This window comes from Pistacia vera, unplaced genomic scaffold (genome assembly GCF_008641045.1).
Source record: "Pistacia vera cultivar Batoury unplaced genomic scaffold, PisVer_v2 Contig829, whole genome shotgun sequence".
Lineage (NCBI taxonomy): Eukaryota > Viridiplantae > Streptophyta > Magnoliopsida > Sapindales > Anacardiaceae > Pistacia > Pistacia vera.
This window is the reverse complement of record NW_022196700.1, coordinates 909694-929088: the sequence shown is the minus strand read 5'-3', so window position 1 is coordinate 929088 and position 19395 is coordinate 909694. Positions and strand designations below refer to the sequence as shown.

General features: G+C 35.2%; 3 protein-coding genes and 1 long non-coding RNA gene across 4 annotated transcripts; 2 read left to right on the top strand and 2 right to left on the bottom strand.

The window, feature by feature from the left end:
* Nucleotides 1-689: 689 nt before the first annotated feature.
* On the top strand, nt 690-3334 carry LOC116118009. Its single transcript, XM_031403996.1, has 3 exons — nt 690-1164; nt 1659-2048; nt 2678-3334. The coding sequence occupies exons 2-3, from the start codon at nt 1692-1694 to the stop codon at nt 3101-3103; spliced, it is 783 nt and encodes a 260-aa protein (XP_031259856.1). The 5' UTR covers nt 690-1164; nt 1659-1691; the 3' UTR covers nt 3104-3334.
* Nucleotides 3335-3746: 412 nt separating this feature from the next.
* LOC116118011 lies at nt 3747-5164 on the bottom strand. The gene is made up of 3 exons (XR_004126070.1): nt 5017-5164; nt 4306-4376; nt 3747-3843 (listed from the first exon to the last, which is right to left on the bottom strand). It is a non-coding gene; the product is annotated as an uncharacterized LOC116118011 (long non-coding RNA).
* Nucleotides 5165-6156: 992 nt separating this feature from the next.
* LOC116118010 lies at nt 6157-8944 on the top strand. Its single transcript, XM_031403997.1, has 3 exons — nt 6157-6774; nt 7269-7658; nt 8288-8944. The coding sequence occupies exons 2-3, from the start codon at nt 7302-7304 to the stop codon at nt 8711-8713; spliced, it is 783 nt and encodes a 260-aa protein (XP_031259857.1). The 5' UTR covers nt 6157-6774; nt 7269-7301; the 3' UTR covers nt 8714-8944.
* A 777-nt stretch (nt 8945-9721) lies between these two features.
* LOC116118003 (arginine biosynthesis bifunctional protein ArgJ, chloroplastic) lies at nt 9722-18199 on the bottom strand. Its single transcript, XM_031403989.1, has 17 exons — nt 17970-18199; nt 17740-17865; nt 16876-16999; nt 16566-16639; nt 15529-15573; nt 15267-15317; nt 15103-15171; nt 14943-15001; nt 14636-14705; nt 14206-14286; nt 14037-14123; nt 13508-13630; nt 13203-13265; nt 11211-11288; nt 10992-11137; nt 10281-10351; nt 9722-9818 (listed from the first exon to the last, which is right to left on the bottom strand). The coding sequence occupies exons 1-17, from the start codon at nt 18027-18029 to the stop codon at nt 9736-9738; spliced, it is 1410 nt and encodes a 469-aa protein (XP_031259849.1). The 5' UTR covers nt 18030-18199; the 3' UTR covers nt 9722-9735.
* Between the last annotated feature and the right edge of the window lie 1196 nt (nt 18200-19395).

Below are 19395 nucleotides of genomic sequence, written 5' to 3'. Positions count from 1 at the left end.
AAGATTATTTTTTAATTTCTATATTTGTTAATTTGTTAAACACCTTTTACAATAAAAGTTTTAAAATTAATAAAAATATCTTCACACACTTATTAAATGTCCCCATTAGAGGGTGGTCGAAAGTTATCAGAATAGTGCACGACTGATTGGTTAGAGATATTTAATTAAATTAACAAACTTAAAAAGTTAAAAAAATTTAAATATTTTGAACTGAATCAAATAAGATTAGATTTTAAGAATAATAAAATAAATATATATTTTGAATAGAGTTGGAATACGGAACAAAAACAGCCCAATCACCGAGTGAGTTTTACGAAAATCTTATAATTTGAAGAAAATGAAGCAATTACAATCATTCAGATCCAACCGAAGTCAACAAGACCCACTCTGTCGGGTCGGATTTACACCCTTAAACACGTATGTAACGATTTTTTATTTCTATAATTATATCATAATCAAACTAAACCCTCCCTCAAGAAAGCTCTAACTGAGCAAAAATATCAGGAGTCAGAATAGAAATCATAGAAACCGTGATTGATACGTGTACGTCCCTGATGTCGTCTCACCATTCTCCCACTGTCTCGCACTTGACTTGATCCATTGACCCGCTAGATTCCGCCACCTATATAAATTCCATCTATTCCCTTTCTCCTCCTCAATCCTCTCTCATATTTCCATTTCTTACCTGTCTGTCAATGGCTTATCTCTTCACTGAGTTAACTCGATGATTCAATTGATTTATCCTTAATAGAAATAGATTCTCTCCTTCTCAGTTATTTTTGCCGTTACTTTTTCGATCTGTTTCTGTTATTGATTGATCTGGAAGCTACAAAAATTAGGGTTTTGCGTGTGTTAGGGTTTCGAAGAGCATCTCCATAATGCCTTCGGAGCTCACAGAAACGAATAAGCTTCCATTAGTGCCTACTTTGTCACGTTTTAATAGTGGATTGTGTTCTCATCGTCTGAAACATCTTGAAAAAAGTGATCGTCGTGGTAACCTTAGTTAACATTAGCTTTTATTTGTTTTAGTTCTTCTCTATCTTGTTTAATTATCTATCGGCTTTGCTTTTGGTTTTATCTTCATTTCGTTGTCCGTACGAGGTGTCGGCGATCAGTTTGACTGAGAAAGGTTACTTTTTCTGATTGGCGTTGACGTTGTATAAGGTACATTTCTGTTTAATTTTATTTGGCTCTCAATGTTAGTTTTGATTCATTTCTTGATATCTGGATTGTTTCTGTTGATGTTTGATTTGAATTTGTGGATAAAGATTATTTTATGGAATGTTGTATAATTTCTCACATGTGATTCTCTGGATATTATATTCAACCTAGATCAAAGTAGACTGTTGTGGAGTTATGACTTTGCGTTTTTCAACTTGAAATTAATTGGATTTGCGTTTTAATTGTAACTGAGTGTTTTGATGCATTCTTATAGGGGTATATTTTGCTTATTGAACTGTGAGCTATCAATATTTTGAGTGTTAATTATTAGCATATGTTGCTATTGAACTACAAGTAATTTATGGTTTTGTTGATTGAATTTTCATCCTCAATAGTGTGATTTCTTTTTCGGTATTGTAATCGACGGGTGGTTTCTTTTTCTTATCCTGTTTTTGTTTTACAATGATTGTCATGAGAGCTTTGTATTTGATTTGCAGTTCTGTATCAAACTTACTGGTTCCTTGTCATCTATGGACATCGGCTTTTTGTGTGGTGAGGAAAAATCAGATTCTTCAAGTAATTTAGTAAAAAGCCTAGACAGCAACCTTGGTGGATCTTTGCAAACTCAGGATTCTTGTGAACATAATACATCTGACAGAGATGGTATCGGTGATGTTGGGAAGGGACTTGAAGAGCTGAAACTGGATGAGGCTAAATCTAGTCCAAAGATCTTGCACAAGTGCCCTGGTTTTCCCTCTCCTGTTAAGATTTCAAATTCTGCTACTTCTGATGAACAAGATGAAGATGAAGAACTTATGATAGCCTTGCAGCAAATGTTCTCTGAAGATTCTACACACGTGCCCTCCTCTCGCTCACCATCTTTGCCTGTGAGTCTTTTACAGATCTGATGGCATGCATGGCTGTTTAGACAAGGAACCTGCTATTTTTGTATCATGTTTTCTTGTTTGCATTCTCTGCTAGTGGTTAAAGGGGTTATTGCCTGTTTCTTGAGAGCTTTTATTGAATTTTCAATCTTCAGTGGTGTGATTTCTTTTTTGGTATTCTGTTGCATGCTTTTGTTTCGCTTTTCTTCTGTTATGTTGAGCTAACTATCTTAAGTGTGTGATTGTGACATTCATAGCGCACCAGATACTTTTTAATTTGATTTATTTTTTCATGATTACAACGTACCAAGACTTTGTCCTTTTTTAAAGGATTCATGGTAATATTTGCCTTGTGTCACAACTGATGATTGTGATATTGATTGACAGAGGATTTTTTTATCACCCATGCAGAAGCATGAAAAATTCAGTTATTCTAAGACAACTACCTTGATTGTTGTGTGCTTCTATCAATTTAGAGCCTGCAAAATTTAGCATGAAATTTCTCTCTTTTGTCATTTATGGTGAAGTTGATAAGTCTTGGCTTAAGACTGGTTTAGCCTTCATTGTGCTTCTCAAGAAATCATGTCAGCATTATTTATTTTGGTTTTCTAATTTGGCTTCACTTCATACAGACTCCTTTTAAGCTTGTGTCTGCTATGAAAGGCAGCCGTGAGAGAGAGGGTGGATCACCAAGGAAACTGACCGTGAAGTGGGCCCCTGATGTGTATGATCCTCCACCAACAATAGTATCCCACACAGTTAATAGAGGCAGGAAGCAGCAGAAGTTCAAGAAAGACGAAAGAAAGAAACAGAAAAATGGAAAGAAAGGGCAGAGAGGCAACTCTTCACATGGTAGCGGCAAAGACAAGAGGCAATTCCGTAAAAGTGCTGGGAGTACTGACAAGGGTTTCAAATCAATGGACATTCGTGATAGAGTAATGGAGCTTTCAGATGACCTCAAAGACTTTGATGTCGGTGGTCGCGAATCCTACTGTGGCAGCATTTTCCTCAAACAATCGCTCAGCAAGGTGCATTACTCAGTTGCAGAGGCATTATGACCTAAAACTCCCTTCCCATTTTCATTTCCTGTTCTCATACGCTTGTGTATAAATAAGAATCAAGGTTTTTATTTCTGATTTGTCTGCTTCGTAAGCTGCTACTGTTTGCTGTTGTGCTGATGGTGTGTGTGGAACCTATTAAAAGATTTTAATTGTTTGTTGTGTGCTGTGTCCTGTAAACAGCAGTGTTTAGAACTTGCCGTGTATATAAAAATATTGATAACTGCTTAATTCACTTGCATTTAAGGCCATCCCGCTCCTGCATTTGTCCACTAGGTTTTGTTCTTCCAGACCGTCTTTCGAAAATTAAAATAGATTTATTTTGGGATTTTATCCTTTTGTCTTTAGTAATTGTGGATTTTACTCCAGCTTAATGAATGATTGATTTACAATAGAATCTTAAACTTTAAAATGGTCAGTAATAAATAAGCCCATAATAGAAAACAAATCTAATGGAATTCATGTTCGCCGTAAAATTCTTATTGAGGTAAGTTGTTTAGTCCCGGAGCGTAGTGGCCATGATGTGTTCTACTAGTTCTATCAATAATGCCAACAATGACACCATAATTAGGCATCTTCGAATGTTTGTAACAGTCCATTCCATCACATGCTATTTCCTAAACGGGAAAAGTTGAAGAAAAAAAAAAAAAAGGTCTTCTATGTCGTGTATTCTGCATTTATTTTGACATAATCATAACTTAGGTCACAGCCCCACGCTTGTCCGTTTCCAGGTCCATCACCTGTTGGAACAAAGGAAAGTAAGGACGCAGATAAATTATAGACATTAATGGTAGTTGTTATTGTGACAGCTCATCTTCACTTCTTTAATTATATACTGAGATGGTAAATTAAACCACGGTTTTTCCTGCTTTAGAATTTCATTTTCTATAGAAAGCTAAAGACTCCACAGATAACAGTTATGAGTTAACAATGAAGGTGCGAGAATTATAGCAGAGTGCACATAAGAGAATGTAGCACTCCAAGCTGAAGCAAAACCAGGAAGACAAGGCTCATGCAGGACCTTGATTAGCTTTTTATACATAAGTAAATATCTTGTCGGGTATGTCAACATACTCTGCAGATAATTTTCTATGTAACTCTGTCGCCTTTAAAGTTGTACATGCAAGAGATGAAGATATTCTGATATTCTTATTGTGCAGTAAATGATAAGCGCGTGTATGGGCAAATATTTTGAAGCTTACCGACAGATATTTGGATTGTTACTGTACCATGGGTCTCGCCAGCCTTCTTGAGATAGTTGCTAGCCGCAGCCCTGAAAAAGTCTCGTGTTACTTAGGAGACTTATAGATCAAAAGATAAAATTCTCATATTCTGGGAAAAATAATAATGTTCTTACTGAAATTTGACAAAAAGATATATATGACTTTTCCTCTCCAGTCCTATCTAAAAGATGCACACAGAGATGCACCTAGATCTCTAGGTCTGGCAAGTATAACATATAAAAGTTCATTTACTTGATATTACACTAATTAAAAAACATACAACTTGGGCAACTGCAAATAAAATGTGCCCCCTCAGGGAATTTTGGCTAAACAGATACTGTTCAAACAATGGAATATAAGTCTTCTCATAATGATCAAGCATCATTGCACTCTTTCAATAAAGTTACAGAATAACGGTGTCAATTTGGCTCACAATTCATAGCAGACAATATTTGGATAACCATCGTAGCTAAATTTTGTAAAATTTTCAAAAACCTATCAGCTGTTGATGGAATCTGTCTCCACAAAATGGAAGAGATTCCTTCCATATGGTGAATCAGAAATATCAGATGCATGAAATGGATGGTTTTCAGACAGAAAAAGAGGTCAACAATCTGTCACACATATCAGAAATTTTACAAGATTTTGACAAAATAAAATAACATAATAATAAAAAAAATTAAACTTTACCTGTCAAATGGAAGCGGTTGCCCACCCTCCATGAGTAAAATATCCCCAAGCAATATCCGCAGCTTATTTTGGTCAAAAGAAATCCCAGCATATCCTGCAGCACATGCAATGCGTCCCCAATTTGGATCTCTACCATATACAGCAGCCTGACAACCATCATTGAGAATTAATTGACGATCATGGAATATTTGCCTTGTGTCATAACTGATGATTGTGATATTGATTGACAGAGGATGTTTTTTATCACCCATGCAGAAGCATGAAAAATTCAGTTATTCTAAGACAACTACCTTGATTGTTGTGCTTCTATCAATTTAGAGCCTGCAAAATTTAGCATGAAATTTCTCTCTTTTGTCATTTATGGTAAAGTTGATAAGTCTTGGCTTAAGACTGGTTTAGCCTTCATTGTGCTTCTCAGAAATCATGTCAGCATATTTATTTTGGTTTTCTAATTTGGCTTCACTTCATACAGACTCCTTTTAAGCTTGTTCTATACTAATTAGACGTGGGGTCATCATTATATCTTTAATGAAAAATAAAAGTTTTTACATTTTATTAATCCTATATATTTTACCATATATTTTATGAATTAGGTAAATGATATGATGCTCTTAGACCAAAATTGTTTTTTTCAACAACTATTTTTTTTTTTTAACTTGTCCACCGTGATCCAAATTTGAATTCCCTTGTTAGTTGTTAATAGGGGTGATCACTGAAGTTCTTATCCAATTAATAATTTTAGAATTCTAGATGATTAATTAAGGTACGTATAAGTTAGTCCAAACATTCCCAACCAATTAAAAAAATAAACCATAAAAAGTTGTTAATTAAAGAATTAATCCACATTAAATTTTTGTTCAATTATTTAATTTAAAAAAATTAGATAGAATTACTGAGTGAGTTTTATGAAAATTTATAATTTGAAGAAAATGAAGCAATTGCAATCATTCAGATCCAACTGAAGTCAACAAGACCCACTCTGTCGGGTCGGATTTACACCCTTAAACACGTATATAACGATTTTTCATTTCTATAATTATATCATAATCAACCTAAACCCTCCCTCAAGAAAGCTCTCTAACTGAGCAAAAATATCAGGAGTCAGAATAGAAATCATAGAAACCGTGATTGATACGTGTACGTCCCTGATGTCGTCTCACCATTCGCCCACTGTCTCGCACTTGACTTGATCCATTGACCCGCTAGATTCCGCCACCTATATAAATTCCATCTATTCCCTTTCTCCTCCTCAATCCTCTCTCATATTTCCATTTCTTACCTGTCTGTCAATGGCTTATCTCTTCACTGAGTTAACTCGATGATTCAATTGATTTATCCTTAATATAAATAGATTCTCTCCTTCTAAGTTATTTTTGCCGTTACTTTTTCGATCTGTTTCTGTTATTGATTGATCTGGAAGCTACAAAAATTAGGGTTTTGCGTGTGTTAGGGTTTCGAAGAGCATCTCCATAATGCCTTCGGAGCTCACAGAAACGAATAAGCTTCCATTAGTGCCTACTTTGTCACGTTTTAATAGTGGATTGTGTTCTCATCGTCTGAAACATCTTGAAAAAAGTGATCGTCGTGGTAACCTTAGTTAACATTAGCTTTTATTTGTTTTAGTTCTTCTCTATCTTGTTTAATTATCTATCGGCTTTGCTTTTGGTTTTATCTTCATTTCGTTGTCCGTACGAGGTGTCGGCGATCAGTTTGACTGAGAAAGGTTACTTTTTCTGATTGGCGTTGACGTTGTATAAGGTACATTTCTGTTTAATTTTATTTGGCTCTCAATGTTAGTTTTGATTCATTTCTTGATATCTGGATTGTTTCTGTTGATGTTTGATTTGAATTTGTGGATAAAGATTATTTTATGGAATGTTGTATAATTTCTCACATGTGATTCTCTGGATATTATATTCAACCTAGATCAAAGTAGACTGTTGTGGAGTTATGACTTTGCGTTTTTCAACTTGAAATTAATTGGATTTGCGTTTTAATTGTAACTGAGTGTTTTGATGCATTCTTATAGGGGTATATTTTGCTTATTGAACTGTGAGCTATCAATATTTTGAGTGTTAATTATTAGCATATGTTGCTATTGAACTACAAGTAATTTATGGTTTTGTTGATTGAATTTTCATCCTCAATAGTGTGATTTCTTTTTCGGTATTGTAATCGACGGGTGGTTTCTTTTTCTTATCCTGTTTTTGTTTTACAATGATTGTCATGAGAGCTTTGTATTTGATTTGCAGTTCTGTATCAAACTTACTGGTTCCTTGTCATCTATGGACATCGGCTTTTTGTGTGGTGAGGAAAAATCAGATTCTTCAAGTAATTTAGTAAAAAGCCTAGACAGCAACCTTGGTGGATCTTTGCAAACTCAGGATTCTTGTGAACATAATACATCTGACAGAGATGGTATCGGTGATGTTGGGAAGGGACTTGAAGAGCTGAAACTGGATGAGGCTAAATCTAGTCCAAAGATCTTGCACAAGTGCCCTGGTTTTCCCTCTCCTGTTAAGATTTCAAATTCTGCTACTTCTGATGAACAAGATGAAGATGAAGAACTTATGATAGCCTTGCAGCAAATGTTCTCTGAAGATTCTACACACGTGCCCTCCTCTCGCTCACCATCTTTGCCTGTGAGTCTTTTACAGATCTGATGGCATGCATGGCTGTTTAGACAAGGAACCTGCTATTTTTGTATCATGTTTTCTTGTTTGCATTCTCTGCTAGTGGTTAAAGGGGTTATTGCCTGTTTCTTGAGAGCTTTTATTGAATTTTCAATCTTCAGTGGTGTGATTTCTTTTTTGGTATTCTGTTGCATGCTTTTGTTTCGCTTTTCTTCTGTTATGTTGAGCTAACTATCTTAAGTGTGTGATTGTGACATTCATAGCGCACCAGATACTTTTTAATTTGATTTATTTTTTCATGATTACAACGTACCAAGACTTTGTCCTTTTTTAAAGGATTCATGGTAATATTTGCCTTGTGTCACAACTGATGATTGTGATATTGATTGACAGAGGATTTTTTTATCACCCATGCAGAAGCATGAAAAATTCAGTTATTCTAAGACAACTACCTTGATTGTTGTGTGCTTCTATCAATTTAGAGCCTGCAAAATTTAGCATGAAATTTCTCTCTTTTGTCATTTATGGTGAAGTTGATAAGTCTTGGCTTAAGACTGGTTTAGCCTTCATTGTGCTTCTCAAGAAATCATGTCAGCATTATTTATTTTGGTTTTCTAATTTGGCTTCACTTCATACAGACTCCTTTTAAGCTTGTGTCTGCTATGAAAGGCAGCCGTGAGAGAGAGGGTGGATCACCAAGGAAACTGACCGTGAAGTGGGCCCCTGATGTGTATGATCCTCCACCAACAATAGTATCCCACACAGTTAATAGAGGCAGGAAGCAGCAGAAGTTCAAGAAAGACGAAAGAAAGAAACAGAAAAATGGAAAGAAAGGGCAGAGAGGCAACTCTTCACATGGTAGCGGCAAAGACAAGAGGCAATTCCGTAAAAGTGCTGGGAGTACTGACAAGGGTTTCAAATCAATGGACATTCGTGATAGAGTAATGGAGCTTTCAGATGACCTCAAAGACTTTGATGTCGGTGGTCGCGAATCCTACTGTGGCAGCATTTTCCTCAAACAATCGCTCAGCAAGGTGCATTACTCAGTTGCAGAGGCATTATGACCTAAAACTCCCTTCCCATTTTCATTTCCTGTTCTCATACGCTTGTGTATAAATAAGAATCAAGGTTTTTATTTCTGATTTGTCTGCTTCGTAAGCTGCTACTGTTTGCTGTTGTGCTGATGGTGTGTGTGGAACCTATTAAAAGATTTTAATTGTTTGTTGTGTGCTGTGTCCTGTAAACAGCAGTGTTTAGAACTTGCCGTGTATATAAAAATATTGATAACTGCTTAATTCACTTGCATTTAAGGCCATCCCGCTCCTGCATTTGTCCACTAGGTTTTGTTCTTCCAGACCGTCTTTCGAAAATTAAAATAGATTTATTTTGGGATTTTATCCTTTTGTCTTTAGTAATTGTGGATTTTACTCCAGCTTAATGAATGATTGATTTACAATAGAATCTTAAACTTTAAAATGGTCAGTAATAAATAAGCCCATANATTTGTCTGCTTCCTAAGTTGCTACTGTTTGCTGTTGTGCTGATGCCTGATGGTGTGTGGAACCTATTAAAAGATTTTAATTGTTTGTTGTGTGCTGTGTCCTGTAAACAGCAGTGTTTAGAACTTGCCGTGTATATAAAAATATTGATAACTGCTTAATTCACTTGCATTTAAGGCCATCCCGCTCCTGCATTTGTCCACTAGGTTTTGTTCTTCCAGACCGTCTTTCGAAAATTAAAATAGATTTATTTTGGGATTTTATCCTTTTGTCTTTAGTAATTGTGGGTTTTACTCCAGCTTAATGAATGATTGATTTACGATAGAATCTTAAACTTTAAAATGGTCAGTAATAAATAAGCCCATAATAGAAAACAAATCTAATGGAATTCATGTTCGCCGTAAAATTCTTATTGAGGTAAGTTGTTTAGTCCCGGAGCGTAGTGGCCATGATGTGTTCTACTAGTTCTATCAATAATGCCAACAATGACACCATAATTAGGCATCTTCGAATGTTTGTAACAGTCCATTCCATCACATGCTATTTCCTAAACGGGAAAAGTTGAAGAAAAAAAAAAAAAAGGTCTTCTATGTCGTGTATTCTGCATTTATTTTGACATAATCATAACTTAGGTCACAGCCCCACGCTTGTCCGTTTCCAGGTCCATCACCTGTTGGAACAAAGGAAAGTAAGGACGCAGATAAATTATAGACATTAATGGTAGTTGTTATTGTGACAGCTCATCTTCACTTCTTTAATTATATACTGAGATGGTAAATTAAACCACGGTTTTTCCTGCTTTAGAATTTCATTTTCTATAGAAAGCTAAAGACTCCACAGATAACAGTTATGAGTTAACAATGAAGGTGCGAGAATTATAGCAGAGTGCACATAAGAGAATGTAGCACTCCAAGCTGAAGCAAAACCAGGAAGACAAGGCTCATGCAGGACCTTGATTAGCTTTTTATACATAAGTAAATATCTTGTCGGGTATGTCAACATACTCTGCAGATAATTTTCTATGTAACTCTGTCGCCTTTAAAGTTGTACATGCAAGAGATGAAGATATTCTGATATTCTTATTGTGCAGTAAATGATAAGCGCGTGTATGGGCAAATATTTTGAAGCTTACCGACAGATATTTGGATTGTTACTGTACCATGGGTCTCGCCAGCCTTCTTGAGATAGTTGCTAGCCGCAGCCCTGAAAAAGTCTCGTGTTACTTAGGAGACTTATAGATCAAAAGATAAAATTCTCATATTCTGGGAAAAATAATAATGTTCTTACTGAAATTTGACAAAAAGATATATATGACTTTTCCTCTCCAGTCCTATCTAAAAGATGCACACAGAGATGCACCTAGATCTCTAGGTCTGGCAAGTATAACATATAAAAGTTCATTTACTTGATATTACACTAATTAAAAAACATACAACTTGGGCAACTGCAAATAAAATGTGCCCCCTCAGGGAATTTTGGCTAAACAGATACTGTTCAAACAATGGAATATAAGTCTTCTCATAATGATCAAGCATCATTGCACTCTTTCAATAAAGTTACAGAATAACGGTGTCAATTTGGCTCACAATTCATAGCAGACAATATTTGGATAACCATCGTAGCTAAATTTTGTAAAATTTTCAAAAACCTATCAGCTGTTGATGGAATCTGTCTCCACAAAATGGAAGAGATTCCTTCCATATGGTGAATCAGAAATATCAGATGCATGAAATGGATGGTTTTCAGACAGAAAAAGAGGTCAACAATCTGTCACACATATCAGAAATTTTACAAGATTTTGATAAAATAAAATAACATAATAATAAAAAAAATTAAACTTTACCTGTCAAATGGAAGCGGTTGCCCACCCTCCATGAGTAAAATATCCCCAAGCAATATCCGCAGCTTATTTTGGTCAAAAGAAATCCCAGCATATCCTGCAGCACATGCAATGCGTCCCCAATTTGGATCTCTACCATATACAGCAGCCTGACAACCATCATTGAGAATTAATTGACTAACAAAGTTGAAGCATCAAATGAAGTTTTAAGTTATATCATGCCTTTACAAGAGATGAAGATGCCACTGAGCGTGCAATCTTTGCTGCTTCAACCTCACTGTCAGCACCAATAACTGTGACCTACAGATTGAAATTTAGATTTAGCAGAACCTGAAAATCTCCAATGTCATCTAAACAAACCAGTAGAAACCTGAAGTATCATCATTCATAAATCAACCCCCACACAGTTATCTAGAATTCTCTTAAAGGGTATTTTAAAAAGAACATTTCCAATTAAAGAAAAAAAATCAAATTTCCAAATACAATAAACAGTTCAAGTAAGTTACTATAGAAATGTAGAAGAGAAATCACAAAGAAGGTTTAAATTCCATGGCTCAGCAATCATAAAAAGTACACATGAAAATATGAGCTGACAAGTAATTGACATTACAAAAGGATTATACAACTTATCAATGGGCAAGCCTAGAAGGAATAACAAGTTAGAAATCATAATACATAAAAAAATTATAATTTATATTTCTATTTTCTTGTTCTCATCTACACAGCAGGTTTTTTGTGAACTAAACCTCACGTTTGCCATATTTAGTACAAGTGAACAAACAGATTGCATGAATGTGGAGATTTTGGATGTTTGATTGGAGTTAGGGATGCCCACATGCAATTTAAATTTCAGACAAGTATGAAAGATCTTTAAATATGATGTAGACCTCAATTAAGCAAGTCGCTCCTTCTCCATCCCAAGCCACAGATTTGGCAAGACCTTGCATTACCTGAGAAAGGAAAAGTGTCAAAGTTGTGACAGATTCAACACATCAATCATTCCACAAATATCACAGACAAATCATGTGCCACCCTCCCAACCCAACAAGTAGGCAAAATCCTACAAGTTCATGCAAGCAGTTGGTATAGTAACAACGCTTGATGAAGGGTTAGACTGCAGAGAAGGGGTAGATTAATAGAAATATTCACCAGCTAGGAAAATATGTATGGACCTTCAGTAAAGCAAACTTACCACATCAAGGCACGCTTGAAGTTGCAAAGCCTCATTACAGTTAATTGAAGATATCCTGCTTGCTCCAGATAATCCACTGGCCAAAGCAATGACAGTGTCGTTGGTACTAGTATCTCCATCTACCTATAGCAAAACCATAAGCAAACCAGCTTAAATCTATAAATATAGCAATAGTCTACCAAGGAGGGAATGTAATAAAACCATACCATAAGAGAAAAAAAAAAAAAAAAAAAAATCACCAGAAACCATTAGAATTAAGGATATATATCTGCCAAACCAATAAGAGTCATAGGAGACTCAAGCACTAAATTTTATGTGCGAATGCTTAAATATGAACAATCTTAGATTATCTAACACGCNTACAAGAGATGAAGATGCCACTGAGCGTGCAATCTTTGCTGCTTCAACCTCACTGTCAGCACCAATTACCGTGACCTACAGATTGAAAGTTAGAATTAGCAGAACCTGAAAATCTCCAATGTCATCTAAACAAACCAGTAGAAACCTGAAGTATCATCATTCATAAATCCACCCCCACACAGTTATCTAGAATTCTCTTAAAGGGTATTTTAAAAAGAACATTTCCAATTAAAGAAAAAAAATCAAATTTCCAAATACAATAAACAGTTCAAGTAAGTTACTATAGAAATGTAGAAGAGAAATCACAAAGAAGGTTTAAATTCCATGGCTCAGCAATCATAAAAAGTACACATGAAAATATGAGCTGACAAGTAATTGACATTACAAAAGGATTATACAACTTATCAATGGGCAAGCCTAGAAGGAATAACAAGTTAGAAATCATAATACATAAAAAAATTATAATTTATATTTCTATTTTCTTGTTCTCATCTACACAGCAGGTTTTTTGTGAACTAAACCTCACGTTTGCCATATTTAGTACAAGTGAACAAACAGATTGCATGAATGTGGAGATTTTGGATGTTTGATTGGAGTTAGGGATGCCCACATGCAATTTAAATTTCAGACAAGTATGAAAGATCTTTAAATATGATGTAGACCTCAATTAAGCAAGTCGCTCCTTCTCCATCCCAAGCCACAGATTTGGCAAGACCTTGCATTACCTGAGAAAGGAAAAGTGTCAAAGTTGTGACAGATTCAACACATCAATCATTCCACAAATATCACAGACAAATCATGTGCCACCCTCCCAACCCAACAAGTAGGCAAAATCCTACAAGTTCATGCAAGCAGTTGGTATAGTAACAACGCTTGATGAAGGGTTAGACTGCAGAGAAGGGGTAGATTAATAGAAATATTCACCAGCTAGGAAAATATGTATGGACCTTCAGTAAAGCAAACTTACCACATCAAGGCACGCTTGAAGTTGCAAAGCCTCATTACAGTTAATTGAAGATATCCTGCTTGCTCCAGATAATCCACTGGCCAAAGCAATGACAGTGTCGTTGGTACTAGTATCTCCATCTACCTATAGCAAAACCATAAGCAAACCAGCTTAAATCTATAAATATAGCAATAGTCTACCAAGGAGGGAATGTAATAAAACCATACCATAAGAGAAAAAAAAAAAAAAAAAAAAATCACCAGAAACCATTAGAATTAAGGATATATATCTGCCAAACCAATAAGAGTCATAGGAGACTCAAGCACTAAATTTTATGTGCGAATGCTTAAATATGAACAATCTTAGATTATCTAACACGCACTTAAGAATATGACAAAATATATAGCTGTTGGGTCACTGTATGTAAACAACAAATCCACAGAATTTGGGGATTTACTAAAATCAATCCAGTGATAACCAAGTAGACAGTTAGCTCTCCTACTTTTTCCAGTAGCAGTATCAAAACACATGGAGCAATTACACTACTCACAGTAATTTGGTTAAAACTCCGGTTAACAGCAACCTGCACCATCTTTCTCCATACATCAGAGTTAACAAGTGCATCAGTAGTTACCACCTGAAATAAACACCAAATTGAAGAATGCAATGAAAATATGCTTAAAGTTAGTTTCAAGCAAGAAGCACCAGAAGAGACTTACACCAAGCATGGTAGCCATATTTGGGTGAATCATGCCAGAACCTTTTGCCATTCCCCCAACTCGTATATTTTTCCCTCCAACCTGTTTGATTGACATTTAATATAAGGGCCCACAAAGTATCTATTTTCAAGAGCTTCATGTCTACTAAATGCAGAACTTTGGGAGACTAAGGGTGATTCAATGTTGATTCCTGAAAATGTAGTTTTTCAAACACAAAAATATTGTAAAAGCATGCAATAATGACTTTGTTTTCCAGCATTGCTATTAATATCCCAGCAGGAATCAGGAGGCAAAGTGTATACCATGCATATTAATCCATATCAACTTCTGTGGTAGCATTATTTTATAGACCAATTTTGGTATTGTATATAATTGATGTATAAAACCAGGGAATGCACACAAAGTGATCCACAAAAAAAGTTTCATGCACCTGAGATTCAACTGCCACACTCTTACTGACAAGGTCAGTTGTCGTTATTGCCACAGCTGCCGAATCTGCCCTGCACATCCACTGATAAGATTCAAGAATGCCTAAACAAACTAGAAGACAAAGGACACAGGTGATCATTTAGAGCCACATGATTTACACAAAAATAAAGTAATAAACAAAAGGTGAAAAAATAATAATAATTATTGAAGAGATCAATAAACCAAAAGGGTGCTTTTCATCCCTAAATAAAAATTGAAAGCATGCCAAAGCTAAACTACAAGAAGATTGATGCGGAAGTGCAAATTACCCGTCAGCAGAAGATGAAAGCGAATTAACTAATCTGGGAAGTGAATTTATAAGTGCACCCTGCAAACCAGTATCATAAAACGTATCAATACCATAAAATTGTATGGCATACTACGTCACCAACATAATTTGTGGGACATAAATACAGTTATGCTGTTTACCTTCTTTATTCTTTGACCAATTACACCAGTGGATTCAATTAAAACTTCCTCTGGCTTCATTTTTAGTAGCTGCAATAATAGCAATGACAATAAAAGGTGAACACAAATCCAGCATATTCAAGACTACCATGGAAATGGAGTTCAAACAGTCTGGAGTGGCACACCGTGGCAACGGCATTGGCACATTCTATAACGTCCTGGTAACCTGCATCTCCCTGTAAGCATTAAAAGATCTGTTAGCCATGGACACTAGCAACGCAGATTATAAGGTAGACTAAGGTAGACTCAAAGAACCATGTTTAGTTGATCAATCCAAATCAGACAAGGAAACACAATATGTTGCCTCTTATTTACTAGAGAAAAGAAGCACATGGTGTACCAACAAGAAGTATATGTGAAACATCTTATTATTGTGACACAGCTTACCGTGGCTGCATTGGCTTGACCAGCATTTATTAACAACGCACGTGCCTGGAAAAAAAATGAAATTGAGTCAGTAATAAACAATTTTGCAAACATAAACAAATGTTACAGATTCTAAGTTGTGAGTAAATTGATAAAAAAATGAATAAATATTTTCAATCCCAGCAATGTATCAGATCTGTTGGTTGATATTATTTGCAGTATATTATGTTTTGTATGTACATATTTTTAGGGTATCAATATGAGTACAACAGGGAGATTCCCTACTCAGGACATCCTGAACTTCATTTATATTTATTTGAAATGTCAGACACAACATGAAAACACCTTTCTACATGGATAGGTGATGAGTACCAAATCAAAAGTTGAGCAGAATCTGAATTCCAGCATCATAAATAAATAATACAGGAAAATAACACAATTGAGAAATCCAAAATACCAGGAATATTATGAAGAAAAAATAAGAAAACATGGTTAGTAGAAGAAGAGAAGTGCTAATGCCTGGCAGAGTTTTGAAAGAGTGAGAACAAAAAACACACAGAAAAAACCATACAAACTTTAGAAAGTACAATTAGCTTTGCTGGTGGCTCTTTGCATAATACTTAGGGTCAGTGAAACTGTATCTAGTCTTCATTTTAATTTTTTTTTTTAAATTAAACAAATATTACCATTGGACATCCTATGGCTGACACTTCCAAGTCCGGATATAAATGAAGCTGAGGACTTCCAGAGCAAAGAATACCCCTATTTAATTAAGCCAAATGAGAGCCTATAGATATCCTAAGAACAGTAGATGCAATGCTGCCAGTAGTGGAAAAGGAAGCCAGCGCCTGGTACATATAAAGCTAAGCTTCAAGCACATTAAATAACACCTCTCAATCCAATCATCTCATTTGAATGAAGGAATATCATTTTTAAGTTGGTTAAAAATCTATCAATTGTTTCTGATTTATTTTATTTAGTCACAAAAGAATTTTGCACATGAAGTTTGTATCTATGTCTTTAACTATTATCATGCCATATATGATGCTCTACAATACCGTTTTTGAAACGTTCAATGCATTTTTGCAGTATATTACTGGTGCAGCTGCTACCACATTTGTAGTGAATGCCCCTGAAAGATATCGTACAAAATAATTAAATAACAGAAAGTGGACATTATCCTAACAAACACATTTCTTGGATTAAACATCCAAACACATCCTAGTAAAAAATAATTAAATTATTTTCATGATAGAACTTAAATACTTAAATTAATAGCAGCAAGAAAAACAATATTCCTAAACCAAATCTAGGACAAGTGAACATACACATGAATGCATGTACAATCTACAAAAAATGAAAGCCAACCTGCAGATGTTGCATCAACATCACAAGTAACAAGTGCCAGATCAGGTTTCTCTCCTTTGGCACGCAGCCCTCCAAAAATACCTGCAGCATTAAACCCCTCTGCTGCAGTAACTCCACCAGGAATCTACACTCTCCGTGGTCGTTAAATTAATCAGCAAGGATTGGCATCATAAATCACATCAAATAATAAAACTGCAGAAAAAAAAAGGCTACTAATTCCCTATTGTTGGGCCAGGAGCGTAAATTACCTTTGACATGTCATAAAATTACAAAGGAAAGAACTTCATGAATATTCAATCAGATTGGGGACTTTAGAAATGATAAAACTAAATGCGACTCATCCAACATAACAATGTTGATAGCCACACATAAATTAAAACAGACTCACAAGAAATTTCTGTGACAAAAAATGCACGACTGTAACAGACAAACAAAATAATATTAATTCAGACAAGTCCCATACATACTACCTTTATATACACACAAACAATTTAAAATGATTAATCACCAAAATGTAAAGGCTTCTTGCCTTCTATATAATGCTGAATTTGAGACTGGAATATTGGTTTAAACAAATTATTACTTCCAAATGTATTACTTTATATAGGTTTTACAGATTAGGCGATAGCATCAGTATAAACTATTCAAAGGAAAATTTGCAGAAGGAATTATAAATCACACATTATAAACTGTAGCATTAGTTTAATTAACATCTTAACTGATAAGTAAAAGAATATCAGCTCTGCAACACTCACATTGATATTATCGTTGCTTCTACATACGTGAAAAATTATTTTAATTAATTAATTAATCAAAAATAAAAACAAAACACAGATAGTTTGATGATTATAATAGCTCACTAACTTGCTTCCATGGTCCTTCAGGCAGTAATATAGGAGCAGCTGGTATGTAATTTGACGCCTCTTTCAAGCTCGATGAAACGGCACATAGTTTATAATCTCGGTGAGACGAACCAAATGAAGTCGTCATCTGCAAGTAGAGTTGGTTTCATTATTGAAAATATCAATTAATTTATTATTAAATTGGTTTATATGAAATGAGTAGAGTGAATATTTGAAGGATCGATAACTAACCTTTGGAGCAAATAAAAGAGGAGATTTAACAGGAACGTAGTGAAGAATGCATGAATGCATTTTTGGTTGAAGTCTGACAGTGGCAGCTTAGGGTTTACGCAGAGCTTTCACAATTAGACTTAGCTTAAGAATGGGCTTTTTAAAATACGTGTGATTTGACTTAACTATGCTGATAGAATTTCCGTTCCAAAATTTCATTGATATGAGCATCATTTTTGTTCTTTTTGTCGTTAGCGCACACTTAAGTGAAATTTCCTGACTGAAGATTTGTGACATCATAAAGATAATATACTGTATATTACAAAGGGCTTGAGTTCAATTGCAGACATAGTGATGGTCCTTAAAAAATGGCATGCCACACCCTGGGTACCAAGACTTTGAAGTTTGAACATGTCCACACACGTACAACATGTTCAGTTGGTATATCACATTCAAACCTCCTAAATAAGGCTTCGTCACGCCTCATAATTTCAAAAAATTAACATCACCCTCAATTTTTCTGGCTCAAGGGTAAAACTAAAGGGCGTTTGATAGGAGATAATGTGAGATTATTGAAGTTATGTCATCCTATATTACTTGATTATTATGTTTGGTTGTCAAGTAATATAAGATTTTGATAATCTTTAAATATCAATAGTAGTTATTATTGGTAATATTGTAATCAATTTTCTTAGGTATTTTAACATTATCAGGGTAATTTTTTTTGTTACAATTCTATCCCTTATTAATAAAATTTTAGGACAATAATGCCCTTATTTTTAAATTTATTTACATGAATATGATTTTTATTATTTCACCCCAATTAATTAACTTTTTGGACAAAATTAACCTTGAATTCAAAACAAATTGCAGCTCACCCAAGCCACCACCCCTACCCACCTGCCGCCAGCAACCACCGCCACAGCCAACCGTGACCGCCACCGGAACGGCGCATGGAAGGCTGAAAATGGCCAGATCGTGACAGATATAATCTGGCCATCAAAGGCCAAATCCGTTGATCTGGTCGTCAATGGCTAGATCAATGGCCGTAAATGGCCATGTCTGTGGCCATTAACGACTATCGATCTAGCCATTGATTGCCAGATACGTCATCAATCTGGCCGTTGATGGCTAAATCTCTGGTCGAAAATGGTCATACGACGCACGGAGGCCATTTCTTGCCTTCCGTGCTCTGTTAGGTTGCCAATGGTGGTTGTTGGCGGGCGGCAGTGGCTGGGTTGGTAGGGGTACTTTGTTGGTTTTCTAAACTTTTATTATGGGGTTGTTTTTGCTAAATTTTTAAATGCAGGGGGGTTATATAATCCAAATAATAATCAATATTAAAAAATAATACAATAATAATATTTAATTAGAGGACATTAAGTAATTTAAATAACATATCCACCAATTTATTTCTCCCAACCAAACATATTAATATAACATACCC

Excerpts from the sequence above, each read along its gene's own strand:
- LOC116118003 (XM_031403989.1), bottom strand. The coding sequence starts at position 18,029 with ATGCATTCATGCATTCTTCACTACGTTCCTGTTAAATCTCCTCTTTTA. Across the intron at positions 17,866-17,969 it reads CTCTTTTATTTGCTCCAAAG|ATGACGACTTCATTTGGTTC; the intron begins GTTAGTTATCGA and ends CTCTACTTGCAG. Across the intron at positions 9,819-10,280 it reads AACAATCCAAATATCTGTCG|GTGATGGACCTGGAAACGGA; the intron begins GTAAGCTTCAAA and ends TTGTTCCAACAG.
- LOC116118009 (XM_031403996.1), top strand. The coding sequence starts at position 1,692 with ATGGACATCGGCTTTTTGTGTGGTGAGGAAAAATCAGATTCTTCAAGT. Across the intron at positions 2,049-2,677 it reads CTCGCTCACCATCTTTGCCT|ACTCCTTTTAAGCTTGTGTC; the intron begins GTGAGTCTTTTA and ends CACTTCATACAG.
- LOC116118010 (XM_031403997.1), top strand. The coding sequence starts at position 7,302 with ATGGACATCGGCTTTTTGTGTGGTGAGGAAAAATCAGATTCTTCAAGT. Across the intron at positions 7,659-8,287 it reads CTCGCTCACCATCTTTGCCT|ACTCCTTTTAAGCTTGTGTC; the intron begins GTGAGTCTTTTA and ends CACTTCATACAG.